Source organism: Nipponia nippon, unplaced genomic scaffold (assembly GCF_047370975.1).
Source record: "Nipponia nippon isolate SJK-2023a ecotype South Korea unplaced genomic scaffold, ASM4737097v1 scaffold_7, whole genome shotgun sequence".
NCBI lineage: Eukaryota > Metazoa > Chordata > Aves > Pelecaniformes > Threskiornithidae > Nipponia > Nipponia nippon.
Genome location: NW_028262391.1, coordinates 12,079,816 through 12,101,995, shown reverse-complemented (window position 1 = coordinate 12,101,995; position 22,180 = coordinate 12,079,816). Strand labels below are relative to the sequence as shown.

Below are 22,180 nucleotides of genomic sequence, written 5' to 3'. Positions count from 1 at the left end.
GGGTAAGGCCACACTGCAGCAGGTCTGTCTCTGAAGGCATTGTGGCCCATGGAGAAGGCCACGCTGGAACAGCACCTCAAAGTGACTCTGGCTGTGGATAAGCCTATGCTGCAGCAGGTATACCCCTGGAGAGACTGGGGCTCATGGTCAGTACTAGCTTATGCTTATTCTCTTTTCTGGGCACAGTTTGAAGCAAGTATTTGTGACCCTGAGGGCTAGAAATAGATTTTGTTTGTCAGGACAACAGCATGTCTCCCTGACTCGCGTGGTTCGGGGGGGAGGCAGCGGGGGACAGCTCCTACGTCCTATTAGTTTCACAGTGAAATTGCAAAACTTTTGATCCTGCACCTGCATAAACTTGGCCTATGCTGTACCTGCATCAGCTGAGAGCTGTTACACAGGATCTGGCTTTTCTTCCACACCTACTGAACATGCAACCATCACCAAAGATCGGGGCTGCGTAAACCCAGCCCGGGTTTTCCTTTGTTATACCACCCACAGCTAACAGGGTGCAAAGTAACAGTGCAACACGTCTCCTCCTTGCAAGGACGAATGCACCTCCCTTTTGCTTGCAGCCTGAATTTCACTTTTTCCTGCCGTACCATTTCACGCAGGCAGTATTTGATCAGGTTTCTGTTGCTTCAGTGGGTTTGCTGGGTATTAGACAATTTATTCTGGCACAAAGGAGGGAGCAGGTTAGAGCAGGTTAGAGCCGTCCGGCCTGGCCGTGAAGGAACCAGTGACAAATAAAAGCTCCATAAATACAGTGTATGTTCTTCTGCCTCTCCCCTTCCTCCACAAGTCTATCAGTTGCTTTCCCAGATTATTGAGAAAAGAATCTCTGTATTTCCTGGGTGTGAAATGTATTGGTTCCCCTTTGCAAGCAATGAAGATAATTTTGCTGGGAGCGCTGCAGCTTGGCCCAGGGCTCTGCTGCTGGATGGCTGATCCCAAGGCTGACTGGAGCAGTGGAGATACTGGCCTCAGCCCTGTGAGCGGCTGGTGGATGCCTCTGGATTGCTCCAGGGGACTGGGACCCACCTGGCATGCGGGAGCAGCCCAGGATGGAGCTGCCTGCAGGGGCAGGGCTCCCCTCCTTCCCTGCCCACCCCAGCGCCCAGTACTGGGGCATGGGAAATGTGCACCAGCCCTTTCCTCACTTCTACAACACTGGGCCTGGGAAACGGGGTCCCTTTGGGCTCCAGGACTCCCAGGGGTCAGTATACATTTAAGCCTTATCCCTCAACCATTTCCCTGTGGCTGCCATCACCCCCCTTCGGCATCATAACGTCTGCCACAGCTGCCATTGCTCCCTGCGGTGGGGCTCGTCCTCGCCACGCACTCCCTGGGCTGTGCTAAGGGGGTGGTAGGATCCGTCCTCTCCATCTTTAACAAATCAGGCGATGGTGGAAGGACAACCGGGGAGGAAAGGAGTGGAAAAACTTTTGCCAGACATTGTTTCCACCACAGCCCGATGTAGCAGCACTCGCTCTCTGCTCCGAGACAGCTTGGCCCCATGGTTGCGCTCACTGCTGCGATGTGCAGGGTGCTGGTGGCGAGCCACGTGCTTCCCCTGCGCTGGGGCTGCGGGACCATTGCCACCAGTCGCAGGGCTCTCTGTAGCTGCTGGTGGCTGGTGTCCACACACCGGTGGCTTGACCTCATGGCCAGGATTGCAGATTCTGGGTGACCTTTCCCAGGTTAAGCACAGCTTGTAAAACCCTCACTGTTCTCCCTGGGCTTGTAAAATGCAACTTCACTCGGTTTGTTGTGGCAGTTTCACTGGAGATAGGAGCTGAAGAGGGACTTCACTGCTACCAAAACCTGGCAAACACCCAGAGGGGAGGGCAGCTGCGATGCACATCTCAGCCCTTCAGATACCGCATTCCTCCCACCAAGATTTTGAGATTTCACCTCTCTGGCCCTGCTTCTGGAAGAGAACAAACAAGCCTGGCCCCTGGGCAGCATCCTTCTGCTGTCCCCTCCAAGGAGAGAGGCCTGGGGGAGAGCGGAGGCTCGTCAGAGAGTCGGTAGCAAACCCCAGGCGGGGATTCCCCTCTGAGCCTGGCTGCCTGCCTCTTGCGGCTTTTGACAGTCAGGTTTATGGGGTTTTTCCCTTTCTCTTAGCCCTGTTCCCTAGCCCAGACCTGGGTTTGATGCGGGTTCACATGCTCCGCAGGTGTAAATTGGCGCAGCTTCGGCAATGTCGGTAACCCTGCGATGCTGCCTGGGGTGTGAGGGTCAGCCCCTTCGTTTTGCTGAGAGCTGCAATGGTGGTGACCCCCCCCTGCGACACACACACATTTCTGCCTCTGCTGCACAGGAGTTTGTGACTGGTTTTTCAGGTAGTTTGGGTATTTTGGCAAACTGAACAGAAAATCACAGGCAAAAAAGGCAGCAAGAGGCAGGAAGGAGAGAGGCAGGAGATACTCATGCACAGAGGCTTCCCCTGGGTTGGTGCGTGTCCCCGCTGTGTCATCCATGCTCACAAGAGTTCACCTTTCTCTTCATGTCCCTTGGGGTGTGCGCACCTTGCTGGAGCGGCTGGAGGGTGACGGGTCCCCTTGCAGAAGCAGGACCCGGTGCAGCGCAGGGGACGGTGCTGTCCCGCAGGCAGCGTGCCTCCAGCCCGCTCTCTGCGTAGCCCTGGCCCCCGGGACCTCCTTCTGCAAATGGATTTGCCAGCAGCTCCTCCAATGGGGGATTTTGCAACGTTTCCAGGTGAAGGTGTGGTAGGTACAGCGGTGACTACCCCGCTGCCGGCCGGGAGCAGGGGAACAGAGGAGCCCCTTCTCTGTCCCCATCCCTGCGCAGCAGACAGAGCCCAGCTGTTGGTCAGAGAAAGGTTGGTGAAGGCAGAAGGGAGGAAAAGGCTCCTGGCAGGTTTCGTCTGTTGGAGCCAAGAACGGTCCTGTTTGTTAGGAACTTGTGATCCTTTTTTTTCTTTTCAAATACACCTATTTATTATTTTTAGACTGCTGGCCATTGCTCAAAGGGACTCGGGCTGCGAGTCCATCCCAGCTGGTCGACCGCTTGCTTGCGCCTCATCCCGGTCCAGATCACGCTGGGAAGGGCTTCGGCTTCTCGGCCATGAAAGCCGCTCTCTTAGCGAGGGCGCGGATGTCTCCCCTTGGCCAGGAGCCTGCACCGGCAGCGGGCGCTGGGGGGGGGCTCGGCACGCCAGCGCGGGGAAGACTGGGGCAGTGTTTGGGGCCGAGGGCTGCTGAAAGGGCTCAGTGTGTGCTGAGCGTGAGTCACCCGGGCTGGAGGGCAGCTGGGAGCCGGCGGAGGAGAACAGCGGAGAGCTGCTACAGGAGGGGCTGGCACCCCAGGAAAAGGCGGCGAAATGAATATCATTAGCGCGGAGTGGAGGCAGAAGGGCCCGAGGAAAGAGGGAGGCTGGGAGGCAACGTTTCATGGGGCAGAGGGGTTTGAGGGACCTGGAGGGGGGTGTGGGGTCAGGGATGGGAATGGGGAGGGATGAGTCTGGCCCCCAGGTATGTTGCTTAATCTTTGCGTGGTTCTGGGTGTCAAAATGAAACAAAAGCTGGGAAAGGGCTGGGAGAGCCCTGGAAAGCTTCGTGTGTCCTCAAGAGAGGCAGCTGCCTTGTGTCACCCTTCGGTGCCCCGAGCGCTGGCTTGCAGGGCTGGCGCTCCATCCTGGCTGGTGTGAAACAGCCCTGGAGTCGCCGGTTTTCTTTGGCTGTAGCTTGGGCTCAGTTTGGCTGCACACTTCCCAGTCTGGCTGATACACACCCAGGCGGCTGCCGGGCTGTGCCAGCCCCTTACACATCCTCAGCATCATCTCCCCAATCCCCAGGGATGTCACCTGCAGTGGCAGGCCCAGGAGGTGGCTTGTGTCCCTCCCGGAGCAGGGGTCATTGCTGGTGGCTCAGTGCCAGCCCCTAAAGGGAGCTTGGCTTCTTGGAGACATCCCAGCTAGGACCTCCGCATCTGGCTGCATGTGAGGTGAGAAGCAGGGAGGGTTTTCTGGTTTAGCTTGAACACAAACATGCGTGGGAAGGTCTAGGTCCATCTCAAAAGCAAACAGCCCTGCTCACGGGGGTGCCTGCACCTGGAGAGGTTCCCCCCCCGACATGTCTGAGGGTTGGCCGTGTCCTACTGTATTCCGGAGGCATCATGGGCTCGTGTGAAACACCAGTGTGTGTGCAAGGGGAGAGAAGAGGCCCCTTGGGGTTCAGCTTGCCCCCATCCTCAAGCCCACAGCTGCTGGGGACAGCAGGAGGCTGGGATTGATGCGGAGAGGGTGTGTGCAGAAAGTGCTCTGGCGGTGGTTGAATAGGAGGTGCATCATACACAGATATGCTTTTTTATGGGCTTTTAGTTGACTGAACTGCAAAGGAGTTGATCTTTGCTGAAAAGTCACGGTAAGCCATTTCCCTCTAGCACAAATAACCACAGCCCAAAAGCACTGGGTCTTGCCAGCCGAGCAAATGGGGAGGGTGGCTGATGGCCTTGGGCAGCCCCGCCACATTCCTGTGCCTCCAGACCTACGGAAAACCACTCCAGAGGCTGGAATAATCTTATTGGCTTACTGGCCGCTGTGCCAGGGCCGGTTCCTCCACCAGACTTCTGGTTCATTGATCCATGGGGCCCCGTAGCTGAACTCCATGGCCACATGCCAGGAGTTGGCACCACGCACTACCAGGGAGCATTCCTACCACCTTGCCCCGAGGACCGATGCGCCTTCCATCCTGCTCTTTCCATACTGTCCGGCTTTACATCCTTCCCCACCTCTGCCTAACACTGGGCAGATCTTCAAGGCTTTGCCCCCACGGGAGTGACCTCTCAGGGTGGTGCTTTTCTGTCCTGTTGTCGCCAGTGGCAGCAGTATGACGGAGAAGTAGCACATTACAGGGAGCACAGCATGATGATACAAATGGGCTGGAAGGACCCATGAGAGCCATCAGTTTCTGCCTCCACCCTGCGGCAGGCTCTGATTTCCCACGGTGAGGCAGGGATCAACCCAGCAGCGGCGTCTGGAGCCTCCCTGGATGAAGATGCTGAAACATCAGAGCCGTGGTGGCGCGGCAGAACCGTCAGCTCGGCAGATGGCACGGGGCTGGAGCCACGCTTGCTGTGAATCAGGGAAGGAGCTGGATCCATGCATTAACTCACTGGCCATCTCAGCCCACAGCATGACTTCACCGTCGGGTGAACATCCCACCATGGAAACCAAACCTCAGGAATGCGGCTGGGTGTGCCGGCTCTCTTCCCCTCTCCCAAGGGCTCTCGCATGGCTAAAATGCTCCCAGGCTAGCAAATTGCTGTTGCCACCTCTCGCACCAGCTCCGTGAGCTGGGCTGGGGAGCGATGCCCATGCGAGGGTCAGCCCCTGTCCCAGGCGGGTGCCAGCCCAGGGGCGGCACCGTGGGTGCTGGGTGCTGCCCTCCCTTCTCGCGCATGCAGAAGCAAGGAGCTTTGCCGTGGCCTTAATCCAGTAGCCCTAGCCAAGGGGGGGAAATTCAGAGCCGCATGCCCTCTGTCTCCCTTGCTCCATCTCTTGCTGGAGACAGACCCACCAGTGGTTGTAGCAGAGCCCAGGTTTTGGCACAGGCGACGAGCAGCAACGGAGCAATGATTAACGGTGAGCAGAGTGGCAGAGCCAGGGATGTCTGAGTCGCCTCTGCCTCCCTCCTAAACTGATTTGGCCAAAAAAGGCTAATGTGAGCGTTTCTGTGTCTGCCGGCCCGGGAGGGGGCCGGCCGGAGCTCGGGGTCTCGGCAGGCATGCGCTGCCCTGGGGCTGTATGTTTTTCCACTTGGGCTGGAGAGGGGCCGCGGGCAGGCAGCCGCTGGGCTCAGGTGACTCCTGAGCCGCCCTTTCCATCTGACTCATGAGAGACGTCGCGAGCGCTCTCCTGCCCGACGGAAAACACGGCGCCTTGCAGCTCATGGCTTCTGGGTCTGTGCCAGCCCCCTGGCAGCAGGGCTTCCCGGGGCTGCGAGCGCAGTGTACCAGCCCCCCGAGCCCAGCCCTTCCCAGGCTGGAGCTGGGAGAGCGGCTTCTGTGGGCTGATGCCCAGCCAGGGCTTCGCCTTCAGCCTGTGCCCGTGGCCAGCTTTGCAGGATGGTCAGGGTGGCAAGGCTGAGCAGGGCAGGTCCATGGTCCCTGCAGCGGGCAGGAGGATCTCTGCGGGCAGGACTGCCGGCTTCAGCGCTGGCGTGACATTGCTTTCCCAATCCTCCAACCTGGGAACATCTCCCTTCTGGTTCCCTCTCCTCCACCTTGGCTCTTTGGGAGGGTCCAGGACGTGAGCGGTCCCCTCTGGCAGCAGGACGGGTCCTTCCGTTCCCCTCCGGAGCCAAGCGCACCAACAGCCTTCTCCCTCCTTGCTGGGTTTGCGCAGCACAAACATGTCTCCCTTCTCAACCCCATGTTCCCATCCCTCTTGGCTTTTTCCATCCTGCTGTCCTCACAGGCTTGTTGTCTTTGGTGCCTGGATGCCATCCTGCCAGGGGTTCATGGGACAAACTCAGCCCTCGGAGCTTTCTGCATGAGGCCAAACCGAGTGAGTAGAGAGGGGGAAACTGAGGCACGCGGGGGTAAGCACTTCTCGCGGGGGCACGCTGGGCTGGCAGAGCCAAGCCAGGGCTTCTGGCTCGCTGTGTCCAACCACAAGGCTATTCGCCTCACGCCGCAGAGGCAGCCCCACAAGCCGTCTGCTCCCCCCGTGCCCGCTGCCGGAGCCACAGCATCGGGCTCCCCCTGCTCCTTTGGGAAGGGAAATGTTTTCCCTTTCCCCTCCCTTCCCTGCTCGCCAGCGTGAGTCCGTTTTCCCCTGCACGCTGCCGCCAAGCGCCTCTGGAACCGCTGGAAAATGCATAAAAGGCCTGGGCAAGGCTGCGGCGAGGGTTACTCGCAGTCACAGCTGAATCCAGCTGCTGATTTAAAGCAACAGCACGGCCACACCGGGCTCCCCAGGAGACCCAGGCGTCCCAGGGGCACAAATGCCGGGGGAGAGGAGGCAGCATCCTTGCCGGCCAACAGCCCCGAAGCTGGAGGGGGGGCCTTTTTTCTGGGGAAACTGAGGAAGGAGCCCTGGAGGAGGTTTCGCTGGGGAAACTGAGGAGCCCTGAGCCCAAGGAGGCAAACCCTCCCTGGGTTTGTTCCCCCAGGCTTGCTGAGCCCTTTTCCCTGCCTTGCTTCTGTGGCTCCTGGCACTTCCATGCCAGCGCTGGCTTGTGTCCCACCTGGGGACGCAACTGCAACAGCATCGCCTCCACCGACAGCGTGCCACCACCCTGTCCCCTGCCTTTCCAAGAGCCCGTGGCACTCGGGTCTCACCCCATCCGCCTATTCCCCAACATGGGGGGGCCGTGTGCCCACCGAAGCACTGCGCTCTCGTGGGGTGGCCCAGAGGCAGGTTGGGGCTGCAGAGGGCCACAGCGGGTTAGGGGGGGGCTGGCCTGGCCGTCGCCCTGCAAAGCAACTTCCCCTTCTCCCCCATTTTTGGAAGAAATCATGCAAATCCCAGGCGGGTCATTCCAAGCAGAGCAGTGGGCATTGCTTTCGGCCGTGACTCGAGGTGTTTTGGCAGCCTCTGGTGTTTTGGTGTGAGCTGCCGAGGCCAATGGAGCGGGAGGCAGAGCCTGGCTTTGGGAAGGCAGAAACCTCCTCCTGCCTCTGCCCAGGAGCCAGCGCCGCCTCGCTCTGGCAGAGGCGCTGGGATGGAAATGGCCGCAGGGCCCTGGGGTTAATGTGTAAAATAACCCACCACCTGCCTTGCTCCTGGTCTGGTTTATGGCCCTGTTAATGATGAGCAAGTGGAGGGAGCTTTCGGGGGGAGGTGGCTGTCTTTCCTGGCATCCCACGTCAGACCTGGCCTGTACAATGACATCTGCCCCAGCTTCGAAGCTGGTGGCATTCACTCGGAAATAAACCAGGGTAATAATTAATCCTAACTGCCCTGGGGGACTTTCTCTGAGCAAGGGCTGGGATGGAGGCAGTGCCAGTCCCTGGCCATAGCCCTGAGCATCCCGCGTGGGAGCAGCAGTGACAGGCGAGCCTCTCAGGGTTACTTTCTACCTGCCGGCACAGCCCAAGCAGTATCACAAAAAGTGCTTAGAAAACAAACGTGCAATGAGAAAGGGGCATTCCCTGTCCTATCGCATCCAGGATGTTTGCCCGCGAGTACGTGCAAAGCCCTGACATGCTGGTGCGAGTCTGGCTCAGCTAAACAAATAGAGACCTTGGTGGGACGCTGCAGCCTCGGCCTCCTTCCCACCCTGGGGTGCATCGCAGGCGAGCACCTTTAGCGAAGGAAAAACCTAAATGTGTGACCACGCTGTGCTGGTGGCCGCGGGTCAGGCTCAGCCCTTGGTCCCGGGAGGGCTCGGGGGTTTGGGGAGGTGAGGGCTGGTTTGGGTGTCCCCGCAGGTGTCGGGGTGCCTGGACCTTGGCTTGTGTGGGAAACCCAGCCTGGAGACTGCGGCACTGGCACGAGTGGCCAGGAGGTGTGAGAGTTGCTGGGAGAAGAGACGAGACTTTTTATCTGTGTATGTATAATTTGCTGGAATGGGAAGAAATCAGAAAACAACACCAAAAAGCCCCTAGCAAAGAAACCGGGGCAGCTTTTCTCAGTGAAACAAAACCCAAACCATCAGTGGGAAAACATTGGCTGGGTCAACCTGCCACAAGCCTGTCTTCTGGGATTACATGAACTTCATAAAAAAAGCTCATATCTTTCTTTGTAGTTATTTTTTTTATGAAACATTTTAATTCAGGTCCACTTTGAAATGAAAAGAGGCTTCTTGAAACAAAAAAAGCGTTGCGGTTTGCTTTGAGAACAACTAAATGAGACACTTTGCCATCGCCCCAGTCCTCGCCCTTTCCCGTTGCCCCAAACGATGCCCTGTAGCCCCGTTAGATGCCAGCTCCAAAGCCTCGTGTCCCCACCGGTCGCTTGGCCCCACCTCCAGCGGTGACAGCGGGAGGGATGCTCGGGCGGGAGGCGAGTGTGTGGCACTGGTACCGGCTGTCTCCAAACAGGTCCTGGCAGCTGGCGGCTGTGGCGGTGGCTGCTGCCAGGAGGAAGCCGATGTCACCCTGGCCGTGGCTGGGGAGTCCCCCGGGGAGGTCCGTGCATCACCTTCCCCTTCTGCCTCTCCGTACAATGCAACGATAACGTGCCCGAGTGTCATTTCTCGCAGGTCCCCTGCCAGCTTTCACGGGACCCCCATGGCTCAGCGCGCCTCGAAATGCCACCGGCGTTGCGCAAGGCGAAGGAGCTTGGCTTTGCCGTGCCTGCGCAGCACCCGCCACCCAAGAGCCTTTCTCCAGACACCCACAGCTCTGCCAACAGTGCTAAACAGGCACTCGGTGCCTCCAAATTTCAGCCTAATGGCTCAGACCTTAGAAATAAGGGTGCTGCAGCGAAGGAGGGGCAGGGTGACGGATCCAGCCGCTTTGCTGAAGGCAGGGGCAGGCAGGGATCTGCTGGTGGCTGGGTCTGCTCACGGCAAAGTGATGCTGCCCTCAGCTCCGGGATTGGGCAAACAAAAAAAATTCAGGTTTTGCTCTCAGCGGAGGGTTGTGGCGGCTCAGATAAAGCCTGTTCTCACCGGGTGCTGGAAAGAGGCAAGGAGAATGTTTGTGGAGGAGGACTATTTAAAAAAAAAAAATGTTTTCAGTTTGGTTTTAGCTTTCCTGCCACTTTTCTGCTTTCCCAGGGTGAATCCGGGGAGCATGAAAACTTGGGTTTGTCCTGAACTTTTCTGTGTAATGATGAAACAAATGTAAAAAAATGCTGCTTTATCTTAAGATTCAGCCTGGAAGCAGGAGCTGGCAGTGCCAGGGTGCCTAGGACAGTGTTTATCTCTGGCACTAGTAGCCCCAGACCTGACAGGATTTGAGTCTTTAATGAACATCGGACGGAAAGCTTTGCACAGCCATCCTGCCACAGGTCTGCAACGCTCTCACGCAGCGGGACGTGTGTCTCTCCCACGCAGGGGGAGGTGAGAGCAGGGTCTGCCTGCCCAGAGCGGGTTATTGGAGCCGAAACCCTGCACAGCAGCGCGGGACCATCCGGGAAGTCCGTGCGCTCAGGGCCCTGCTGCTATCCTGCACGGAAGCAGCCGTGGGAGAGGCGGGAGCCTGGAAGCGTGGCTGGCAGAGCTCCCTGCCGCAGGCTGCCAGGAGCCCTCCTCGCCCCGCGGCAGTGCCACTTCCATGCCAGAGCAGCACAGCCTTCGGGCACGCTGCACCGCAGCCGGCCCTGGACTTGCTGGCTGATGGGGGACCCAGAGAGCCCCGGCAGCGTGTCGCACACCCACAGCATCTGGGCATCCCCTGCGGCTGCAGCAGCCGCTCCAGGGCTGTGTTTTGGGTTTTACTCCGGCTCCCCATGGCAGGGATGCTGCTGTCCCCTCCCCATCACAGCCCCAGGGCACACTGCAAGGATGAGATGGTGGCTGCACTTTTGGGGCTTTGCTGTTTGCATCCCTTTGTGCCTGTTGTTTGTGAAGGGGGGGTCTCCAGCAGGGTCCTTCTCCACTGTGAGCCCCTCTGTGCAGAGTGGGGTGAATTCTCAGCCATGGGCTGGTGTGCACTCACGATCCCTCTGCTACAGGGATGAGATGAGTCCTTCTCGCATCCCGCTCCGGTCAAGCTGATGCTCAGTGTGGGTCTTTAAGGTCCCCCTGACTCCCTTTCTCTGTGTATCTCACAGCCGTGACTTTCTCGGGCCATGCGTTCAGCAGATACAGACTTTCCTGCAGGCAGTGGGAGCAAGACTAAAAAGAAATCAGAGAGGGTGCGTGGGGCCCTTTGGTGGTGATGAGGTTGTGGGGTGCTGCAGAACTGGCGCAGCCTGTTTGGGCAATGCTTGGGCTTTCACAGCCCCCAGGACGCGGAGCTGCAGGGCATCTGCTGAGCTGCTGCGGTGGGAAAGCGATAAGTTGAGATAAGGAGAGAGAAGCGAGTCTGGAGAAAGCAATGCAATTTTCCTCCCCAAACTGAGCTGGACTTGGGGGTTTCAGGGCCAAATGCTGTTGTTTAGCAGAGGTTGCATAGGTCCCACCCCGTGTCCAGCCTTGGAACAGAAGAGCCTTTCCCATGACAAGCACAATGTGTCCGAGGGGTTGTGAGAGCTGTGGGAGGCCCTGACCCTCAGCACTCCTGCAAAATGCAGAGAGGCTGCGGGGAAAGGAACTGGGATATCTCTGCAGGGCAGGAGAGGAAATATCCTAAAGGATTTCCTGCAGGCTTCCCAGCCTGGCTTCGTGGCTGATAGAAGCGGCTGGTGGGGATTGGGAGGATGACAAAATGGAGACATCAAAAATGATGGGGGCTGATTTTCATGGCTGAAAAAGACCCTCAACTGAAATGCTACACTTTTAAGAGGAAAGGAAGGTCTTAAATCTGCTTCCCAATGGGCAATGGGCTGCCCCACGCTGATATGGCTGCACGGGGATGCTGGAGAAACACTGCTTCCAGGGCTGAAGGAAGAGTTTGGAAGGACACCTCGCCTGCCTGTGGTGCTGGTGGAAATTTGACCTTTGGGACAGGTCCTGGCATGCCCAGCAGCACCCTCCTGCTGCAGTAACCCTTCCCCTTGACTCCCCGCGCCCCCAGGTGAGGTGTGGGGCCCAGGAGATGCGTGGGTCCTGGGCAGAGCGTGGGTGCCTGGTGAGGTGGGAGCTCTGGGCAGAGTGTTGGTCCCTGATGAGGTGTGGAGCCTGAGTGAGATGTGGGTCCCGGGAGAAATGTGGGTCCCAGGAGAGGTGGGGGTCCTGGGTAAGGTGTGGGTCCCAGGAGAGGTGCGGCTCCACTGCTCCAGGGATCCCCAGCCACACCGTGCCCCCAAACACAGAGGCAAAGCTGGGATCTCCTTGTCCCTGTGAGACAGGGGTTCATCCCAAAGTGACCTGCCCGTGTTGGGGGGCAGAAAAGACCCGCATTCTTATTCCAGAGATCAAACCCCAGCTGCCCAAAGCACCTCTCCTGGTGAGCACTGGGATCCCTTTCCCATAACTGGCATCCTTTGCAGTTAACAGCCATGGGGCAGGGCTGAGGCACCCCAGCGAGGGCAGTGTGCCCGGGGTGCAGAAGACCCTGAGGGGTGCTGGGGCGGGCCCCCCAGTCTGCTGATGGGGGGTGTCCCGTCAGCAGCGTGTCGCGGGGAGGGTCCCCAGTAGGGGGTGTCACCCTTAAACCCCCGCCGTCCCCTTCCCCTGCCAGCCCTAGGGAGCTCTCTGCCCACTGGTGCGACTGGGGAGGGGCGGAGGGGCAGGGCAAGAGTTAAACCTACCTGCTCTGCCATCTCTCTTGGCTCCACCTCGGAGAGCGAGGGGAGGGAAAAGGGAAAAAGTAGGGGAAGGAAAAAAAAAAGGAGGAGGAAGAGGAAGAGGGCAGAGAGAAGCGCCTGGACCGCGGGCAGCCCGGGCCAGCAGCGGAGCGGCCGCCCCGTCCCACTCCCAGCATGTTCCAGTGGTGAGTACGGGCCGGGGAGCGGCGGGACCCAGCCCCGCTCCTGCCCCGCCCGAGACCCGGCGCTGCGTCCTGCCCGGAGCCCGGGGGGCTGCGAGGTCCCTTCCCCGCCGGCTCCCTCCCGAGGGGCGCCCCGGACCCCATCCCACCGGCTCCCTCCCGAGGGATGCCCCGGGAGCGGCTGGCTGGGCGAGGGCAGCTTGGGTGGAGAGGCTGCGGATGGGGAAGGGACAAAGAACGGCGGCTGTCCGCTGTCCGTCTGTCCCCGTCCCGGGAGCGACGCTCCCCGCCGCGCCCCGGCTCTACGGAGAGCTGGCGGGCCGGGGTACCCCGGGGAAGGGTGTCCGCTCCCAGCGCAAACCTCGCCCCATCCCGGGGCACCGGAGCTCCGGCACGGCGGGAACCGGGCCGGGGGCACCGGGCAGGGGCTGGCGGTCAGCCCCGTCCCCCACCCCTTCCCTGGGGATGCCTTTCCCAGCCCTTCCCTGCAAAGGGCTGGGTGGTGCGGCGAGGCGGGGGAGAGCCGGGGGGGGCGGCCAGCCCTGCCCCGTGGGGTCCCTGTCCCACGGCAGCGCCAGCCTGGGGGCAGATGCCCACGGCGGGGGAAACATCCAGGGTTTCACCTCTTCCCTCTTTCCCAGCCCCGTGGTTTTACTGCCTCGTTGTTAAACCAGACGTCTTCCATAAGAAGGCGACGTATCCCGGGCACCTGGAGATTGGGGACAACCGTCCTGAGCTGCGGCCCCGCTTGTCGCTTGCACCCAGCCAGCGCCCGCTGCTTTTGGCGATCGTTTGGGTGCTTTCTGCCCAGGGTCTGCTCCTGGATAAGATCCCCTCTCCCAGGCCCTTGGCACGGCCAACAGAAAGGGCTCTATACTGGCGATGCCCCGGCCGGCTCAGTGACTGGGTCTAATTGAGGCACCAGAAAAATCCAAATAAATAGATAGCCCTGGCCCATCAAAGAGATTTTCATGCAGATCAAAAGTGGCTGTGTGCCTCTCCTGGGACAGAGAGCCCTCACTCTCCCGGGGGCTCGCCCGCCCCCGGCATCACCACCTGAAAGGGAAACTGCCCACCTCTAATTTGGGGGTTTATATTTAACCGCCCGGGGCACAGCCTCCCTCACAGGGAGGCTTTTCAGCTTTGCCTGGTGGAGAAAAGGGAAGAGGAGGAGCGGGTTGGGACCCTTCCAAAGCTCTCTTGATGGCACTGACACCGGTGGTTGGGGCAGCCGGTCCCGGTTGGCGCCGGTGGGAGCCCAGCTGGGACGGGGCACGGGTTGCTGCTGTCCCCAGGCTGCTGCTGTCCCCAAGCCCTGCAGCACCGGGTGTCCCAGGCTCTTGGGGACATTGCCCAGCTCTTGGGGTTGTGCCCCAGAGCAGGGTGCTGGGGCTCAGCAGGGTGGCTTCCCTGTGATGGCAGCAAACCTGAAGCACCTCCCTCGCCCTCGCCTCCTGCAAAGCGCTGGTTCTTGGGGTCTCCAGAGAGCAGGACCTGGTTTCTCCCCCCAAAGTACTTCCCAGCTGAGGAGACCACAGAGCAGAAAGGCTCGAGATCGGAAAAAGATTGTCACTCCTTTGCCCCCCCAAATCCTTGGTTTGGAGTGGGAATTGCCTGTGGTTGTGGCTCAGGGTCCCCCCAGTCCCCATCGCTTTCCTGCCGGTGGAGGGCATGGTGCCTCCGTGGCCTCCAGGGTCAGACCTATAGGAAAAATCCCAAATTGTTTTTTGTAACAAAGCAAAACGTGGACGTTGCACTGGTGAGAGCTGGGAAATTTTGTCTGCTGAAGGAAGGAGGAATTAAGTTTCTGTGCTGTTGTGCAACACCTCGCCACTATACCTAGATGTACCCACCTCTTACTAAAAGATGGAGCTCTCCCCTCACCCCCAGGGCAGTGTCTTCTGCCTGGGCTGACATAAAAAGCAGTGACTCGGAGAGGGTAACGGGGGTGAGCGGCTCCATGCGGCTCCTGTCTAGGGCAGGCAAAGCCTGCCAAGGGTGGGACCCATCCGTGCCAGTTAGCGACAGCCCTATCCATGCAAATTTTTTGGAATTCTATCAGTAATTCCCTGCCTATGGCTTCTGGGAAACCTCCGGTCATCCTTCAGGCTGGGTGTGTTATCACGTGTTGTCCTTGGGGTGGTGGGGAGTGCAAGGATGGGATGGGACGGGATGGGATGGGAGCAAGGCTGGGGTGTCAGGATGGGATCAGCACAATTGGGGTTACTATACGGCGTGACTGGGTTTATTTCTGCTGCAGTGCCAGGTATTGATGAGAGGTTTTAAACAGTCCTTGGCTGTGCAGGGCTTAAAGTTGCCACTGTATCAGACCAAAGGGTTTCTAAGAACAGTCTTAGAGCTGTGTGGCCAGGGCTGGAGAGGGTTAAGGGAATGGTGAGATCTAATTAGAACTGCTCCCTCATCAGTCGCAGATGAGTGACCACATATAAAACCAGACAGGGAATATCGATCCATTTACTCATCATTACTTATTTCCACGCTCGCTCTCACAGTCCACGCTAGCGATCACAGTTTTCCCACGTCAATGCAGGGCTGAAAAGTTCTTTGTACTTGAGGGTGAAGCCAGAGACAGGAGCTCCGGAAAGCTCCTGGTTCCCCCGGTTCCCGTTTGGGGCTCCTGCATTTCAGAGCGGCCGGACTCCCCAGGCACCATGCTGTCCCCTGCCCTGGGGAGCCCGAGGGGCATTGGGGTGTCCCACCACGCAGGTGCTTTGGTGCAGCCTGTGCCCCAAAACCCCAGCAGCTTCCCGGCAGCACTGATCACAGTCAGGCCCCTGGGGCCAGGAGAGTTTCAAGGCTTTTTTTTGGCTGTCTGGAAATTACTTGGGTTAAATGGTTCAGATTTCAGCCCCAAGATCCTTCTCTGGACTATCCTGAAGTGAAGGTGCCACCTGCCTGGTAGAGATGACCTTGGTTCTTTCTGGCTCTAACGGGGAGTGGGAGGCCGAGGGGCTGTCCCTGACCGGTGGCACCTGGGCTGGGACATGCTTCTGTCACCAAGAGGACAGGCGCAGGGGAGGTTGGGAGGACGTCCCCAGCCAAGGTCCCCTTCACCCGCTGGCAGGGAAAGGGGCTTCGGGGGCTGCCGAGCACCTTGCATGTCCCCTCCGTGTGGGAACAGCTGGAGACGGGGCTGCCCTGGGGAAGCCGTCGGACCCCAGTGGGCACGTGGGGCCCAGCTGCCGCCCCCATGCCCGGTGCTCATTTGCACGGGGAGACGGCCCGAGGCAGCTGGAGCAAGCAGGACTGAGGCAGGAGGAAATTGGTGCAGATGTGCCAGCTGCGGAGGGGAGCTGGGTGCTTGGGGGCAACATGGTGCAGATGGGCAGAGTGGGCAGCTCCTCTCCTCCATGGAGGCGGGGTGAGAAACCCACCTTTAACTGTGTGGAAAAGCAGGTTGGGGGGGTGTTTGGTGCATCAGTAATCTCTGGCTGCAGCCTTCCCGCTGTCCCAAGGGCCACAGGAGGGTCCCTCTCAAGCCCCTGGCGAGCTCCAGGGTTGTCCCATGAGCCCACGGCTTCCCCGGGCAATGGGTCTGCGGCAGGGGGTGGGATGGCCTCACAAAGGGCTGGGTTTGATCTACCACCCTCAGTCCCCCCTGTTCCCCCCACACCTTGGACAGGCAGATACTTGGTTTGCTGCAGGCTGGGAAAATCTGCTCCCAGACTTGAGAGCTGCAGTGGTGCAAATCCCCAGCCGTGCATTTGCCGTCCTTATCGCTGCAAAGTGACGTGTCCTGAGAGCTGGCCAAAATGCCCAGCAGTGCTCCCAGAAATGCTGGTTCCCGAGGCGGATGCAGAGCTAGGGATGTCTTTTCCCCACTGAACCTTGAAGTTAGTCTCAAATGACCTTTTTTCTTGTCCTGATCTGCCATTTTGAAATCACACGGCGATGCCTGTTTTGCGTCGACTCCCGTGGTGTTTCTGGCTCCGGTTTCTCAGTGTTGTGTAACCTGTGATGCCAGTCTAGGGCCATGGGCAGTACGTCCGTGCTTTGGAGCTAATGCTTCTGTGGAAAAGATAGTTCCTTTCTGCTTTTGTCCTAAACTACAATTTTCAGGTGGCTGAAAGGGGGGTTTCCCTTGGACTTTCCTCCAAAACAGATGCTTTGCTGAAGCTTTCATTCTGACTTCATCTCTCTCTCTCGGCCCATTTTTTTCTTTCCTGTGAACCTTTCCCAGCTCTTTGCGCAGACCTGAGGTTACCAGATGACACCGCAGCCACGTGCCTTGTGCCTGTCCCTGCAGCTCAGTGTGGCCCCAGAGCCACCCCACAAGCGGGATGGCAGGTGGGAAGAGAATGCGTGGAGGTGTCCCGCAGCTCTTCCCACAGTGCTGCTGCCCATCAAAAGGTGATGGGACACAGATTATGAGCATCCCATGACCTCTCCAGGAGGTGCTTTTGCAGACAAGCCTCTCGCAGGCTGCAGTTTCCTCTCCTTAACCCCCCTGTCTTGTCCCTTTAGGAAGAAGACCATTTACAAAACGGTTTGTCTCTCCTTCTTGCTGGTGATCATGGTGACATTGCTGCAACAGGGAATGGCCCCCAGCCAGTTCATGCAGGGCCAGCAGCAGAAAGAGCTGCCCCCTCTGGAGCCCCTGAAAACACAGAAGAGAAACAATGCCTTCTCCATGACCAGCACATTCTGGAAGAGCAAGAACGAGAAAGCTCCTGTGAAGGAGGAGGAGGAGAGCGTGATGGCAAAGCAAGTAAAATCCTGGGACGTCACCACTACCAACTGCTCAGCCAACCAGAACTTCAGCAAGGTGGACTGGTTCAAAGGACTGGAGCCCAACTTTCAGCAGTTCCTGCTCTATCGGCACTGCCGCTACTTCCCCATGCTGATCAACCACCCAGAGAAATGCAGCGGGGACGTCTACCTGCTCATCGTGGTCAAGTCTATCATCACGCAGCACGACCGCCGCGAGGCCATCCGGAGGACCTGGGGCCAGGAGAAGGAGGTGGATGGCAAGAGGATCAGGACGCTGTTCTTGCTGGGCACAGCCTCCAAGGAGGAGGAGAGAGACAACTACCAGAAACTGCTGGATTATGAAAACCACATCTATGGTGACATCTTGCAGTGGGATTTCCTGGACAGCTTCTTCAACCTCACCCTCAAAGAGGTCCATTTCCTGAAGTGGCTGAACATCTACTGTGACAATGTCCGCTTCATCTTCAAAGGTGACGACGATGTGTTTGTGAGTCCCAGCAACATCTTGGAGTTCCTGGAGGACAAGAAGGAGGGAGAGGACCTCTTCGTGGGGGATGTCCTCTACAAGGCCAAGCCGATCCGGAAGAAAGAGAACAAGTACTACATCCCCAGCGCCCTCTACAACAAAAGCAACTACCCACCCTATGCAGGGGGTGGGGGCTTCATCATGGATGGGCCCCTGGCCAGGAGGCTGCACAAGATCTCGGAGACATTGGAGCTGTACCCCATCGACGATGTCTTCCTAGGAATGTGCTTGGAAGTCCTTAAAGTATCACCTGTTGGGCACGAGGGCTTCAAAACTTTTGGCATTGTGAAGAACAAGAACAGCAAGATGAACAAGGAGCCATGTTTTTTCCGGAGTATGTTGGTGGTTCATAAACTGCTGCCTCCAGAGTTGCTCCAAATGTGGGACTTGGTCCATAGTAACTTGACGTGCTCGAGAAAACTCAACATCCTTTAGCTCAGTCTCTCTGGAGAGCTGGGACTGGAGGGGCCAGGACAGCCGATCCCTGCTCTGGAATGGGGTGAGCCTCTGCTGGTGGCACACAAGTCCTTTGGGGACATCTTCCTCCGGGGCAAGGAGGGCAGAGACACTGCACTTGCGGGCAGGGTTAGTGATAGTGTTTGTCCTGTACTGTAATGTGGTTCACTTATCTCCAGCTGGGTTGGGGGTTGCTGAGAAAGACAGAAAAAAGAAAACCACAACAAATCTAGCACAAAATGAAGGGGGGGGGGGGAAGAGGGGTTTGTGCTCTCCGTTAGGTACCACCTCCAGTGGAGCACGATGAACAGCGGGGTGGGGGGAGGCAGGGAGGGATGTGGCACAGGCATTTTTTTTTTTTTTGGAGATGTTCAGGGTTTGGCTATCCAGGGAAGCCGCTCCAAGGGAGCTGAGCAGTTTACAAGTGCGTGAGGCCCCCCACGACTCAAAAGTCAAAGGGGATTTTATTTGTTATCTCAAATTTCTCCTCCATGTGAGATTTTAGTGACACTGACCCTGTGTGCATTGGATTCATCCCCACCAAAGTCCTCTCTGTGTCCCCACTGTGCAGCTGGGGAAAGGGGCTCTCCTCCGAGGCCAGACCTCGCCAGCCCCAAGCCCCCATTAGGGTTTCAGCCAGGTGGTCGGGGGGGTTGAGGTCTCTGTCCCTGACAGAGGGTCCCAGACGACGGTGGCCCCCAGCACCAGCCTGGGCTGCGCTTGTCTCCCCAGCCCCTCTGCTGGCCTCGCTGTGCGTGCACTCAGAGGAATGCACCCAGCCAAAATTCCTCAGGGATTTGTTCCTCCTGGCAGGAAAGGGAAGGGATGAGGCAGGCTGCCCTTGCCCACGGCCGAGGAAGCGGCAGAGAAAGCCGGTCGGCCCTGGCAGGAGTGGCCCAGGGGTTTATCATACCTGGGACCCCAGCTCGGGTGCAGGAGTCCCCGCCGCTTGCTGCGAGGAGACCGTCTCCTTGCAGAGCTGCCCTGGTGGGGTTGCCTTGGAGGGGAACAGCAGCCCCCAAAGACCCCATGTGTGCCCGCTTCGGGCTCAGCCCAGTTTTGCAGCAAGCGCCATGCTCCAGGGCAGGTTGGAGAGCATTGGTCCCACCCTGGCACATGGAGCAGGGTCCAAGGGGACAAAGTGAAGGAGGGCTGGTGTTTTGCACCATATCTGCTCCTCTCAGGGTTGTTGCAGTGTTTATCCTACAGGATGAGGCCAAGGAGCACAACAGGGAGTGGTATCACAAGACATGGCCCTTTTTCTTTGGGCTGAAAGGGCCACTGGAGCTGCCGAGGGGAGGCCCGAACCAGCTGCCATGATAGAAACCCCTGACAGAGACACGCGGCCACGCACGTGGCCACGGATGCTCTCCAGCCACCGACTGCAGGCGTGAGCAAAGCCACAGGCACGTGCAAAGCCACACGCGTGCACAGGCACCGGCGCGCCAGCTCCCAGGTAAGGGGCTCTGCACACGCGAGTGTCCCCGTGCGCAGGGCTTGCACACCCAGATGTCCCTGCGTGCGGGTGGACACGCACAGCCGCATCCATGGCCCTGACCACACACTGGGAAACGCAGGCACATGTGCGCTCGCTCCCTCTCTCCCTCTCTGGTGCCAGACATTGAAAGGAAAAAATTTCTGCTACCTCAAAGGTCCCCCTGTGCAGTGCCTTTTTTTTTTTCCTTTCCTTTTCTTAATGTGTTTTGGAAACGGGCCTGGTTCATTTACTCCAAGTCTGTATGTTCCCCAGGTTAGAAAACAAACAAAAAAAGGGCATAAACCAGCCAAAAAAGGCACCCTCCCACCAAGCCACGCCACTTCTTGCCAAGTGCCCCTCGTCTGCTCAGATGAGCTAGAAAATTGAAGAGGAAGAGAAAGAGCCCATTGCTGCCCTGGGCTTGGTCGCTGGTACTGGGGCTGGTGGCGATACTGTGAAATTTGATTTTTGATGCACCCAGTGGCACCGTGTCCCTGGGGCAAGTGCTGGCAGCGCAGGGCAGAGCCCCGAGGGCATTTTCGCTGCCCGCTGGGCTTAGGCAGCACACAACACTCCTTCGCTTTCCCGTCCCCTCCCACCTTCCAACAGGAGTGAGTTCAGAAATACTTTCCAAAATGACACCTCTGTAATTTATGGCAGGTACAGTACATTAGCCTGTATATTTATCCTATATGCAGGGGACAGCTCTCGCTCTCTGTAGCAATCCGTATGGCGAGCCAGGGCTGTGTGCAGAAATCGCTCAGTGTTGCTCTTCACCTGGTGGGACCTGTACAGAGAAACCTTGTAGATTTGGTGAATATCCTAGTTTCTAAATAAAGGTTAAAAGAAGGAGAAGAAAAAAAACCCCGAACCCTCATCTCATGTCATTGCTAGCAGGTTTCTGCTGGCCAAGACAGTCTGGCTGGTTGGGAATGAAACCTGGTAATGGGCTATGGTGGCAAAACCACTGCTTGGAGCGGGCGTCTGGGGGCTGTGGCTGCCCTGCTCCGGCTTGGCACGGCTTCCTTGCGGAGCCTGGCGCGGTGTTTAACAGGGGCCAGCGGATATTTGCTCTCTTCCATGTGCTCCTCCAGCTGCATTTCAAACGCAGCTAAACTTCAGGTCGTCCCGGTGCCCTGCAGCGAGGAGCTCCTCACCTCGACCTCCATGGCAAAAGCCACTTCGGCAGGTTCGGAAGCTTTTGTCGAACACCCTCTCCTCCTCATGCTGAAGGAGCTCGGCACCTCGCTGTCCCTATCGCTCTCTCCATGGCCTTTTTTTCCCCAGCTGAAGCACCACTGCGTCCCCTGGCCATAGCGCAGTGGGATACAGATGCCGTGCGGCAGCACTGACCCCAGAGCAGAGTGAGCCACGGCTGCAGGGACAAACCTGAACCAGGTTTGAATCTGGCCGAGGGGAGGAGGAGGAAAGCCACGCAGGAGCCCACGGGTCTCACCCCGCTGTTTGGGCACCGGGGGCTCAGTTTCCAGGGCTGGCACCGGGCTTGGCCGCTTGGCAGGGCGATGGGGAGGAGGGAGGCCCTGTCAGCTTCCCTGTGGGATTTCACAGGTGGCACAAGAGGAAAACGCTGGGCCCCGTGGGGCAGGGACGGGGTTGACGGCGGGATGAGGCGAGTTCCAGCAGGGACGCGGGGTGGGAAGGAGCCCCCCGATCCCTTCGCTCAGCCTCCTTCACAGGCCAGCGGGGGAGGCCCCCGAGCCCTGCCCGCTCCTGGCCCGACACCGGCCCGCCCGAGGGGCCCCCGCGCCGCGCCGCGCCGCGGCCCCGCCAGCGCGGCCCTATGCCGCCCCCTGGCGGCCGGCCCCGCCGCCGCCCTCCGACCATTTGCCGCCGGGCCCCGGCGCCGGCTCTAAAATGGCTGATGCCGAAAGGGCCCGAGAGGAGCCCTCGCCCGGGGGAAACGGCGCACACCCCTCCTCGGGTCCCCAGCAGGACAGCACCCTCAAGCCAAAAACAACCGCTCCCCCACGGGTTTAATATAAAACAATCTGTAGAGAAACCCTTCCCCCCTCCCAAGGGCTGGGCGTTGGGAATCCACACACAGAAGAGACTGCCACATCGGCCGTTGAGGGGCTGCGAGGGCTCTGCACGGCAATAAACGTTCTGGGTGTTGCTACAATAGGCAAGGAGAGCGGAGCTGCCTGCAACCACAGCCAGCGCTGAGGGTTCAAGGTCATTCCCACCGAGGGGAAGCCCACAGCCAGAGGGGCTGGCCGCGGAGCGCGCAGCAGTTGCCATTTAAGCTTGCAGGTGCCTGCACCCAGGGGAGGCACGAGCCCACAGCTATGCAGCCCCTCGGGCAGCCACTGCTTTCTGCACCCAGGTGCTGCAGTCACTGAAGAGCAGCGTTGTCCCCCGACAGCGCCAGGCTGGAAAAAGAGGGCAGTAACAACTGCTGCGGGACCCAGCTCCTCCATCCCCGTGCTGGCAGGGGCAATCACCCTCACCAAGCGTAAGGCAGGCGTACAGCAAGCGTAGTTATTCCCCTGACCCCAGGTTTCAACATATTGGCTTCATAC

General features: G+C 58.8%; 1 protein-coding gene across 1 annotated transcript; it reads left to right on the top strand.

The window, feature by feature from the left end:
• Window positions 1–12,296: 12,296 nt before the first annotated feature.
• B3GNT7 (UDP-GlcNAc:betaGal beta-1,3-N-acetylglucosaminyltransferase 7) lies at window positions 12,297–20,504 on the top strand. The gene is made up of 2 exons (XM_009468436.2): window positions 12,297–12,453; window positions 16,936–20,504. Exons 1-2 carry the CDS (start codon window positions 12,443–12,445, stop codon window positions 18,140–18,142), a joined length of 1,218 nt encoding a protein of 405 aa, XP_009466711.1. The 5' UTR covers window positions 12,297–12,442; the 3' UTR covers window positions 18,143–20,504.
• Window positions 20,505–22,180: the final 1,676 nt, after the last annotated feature.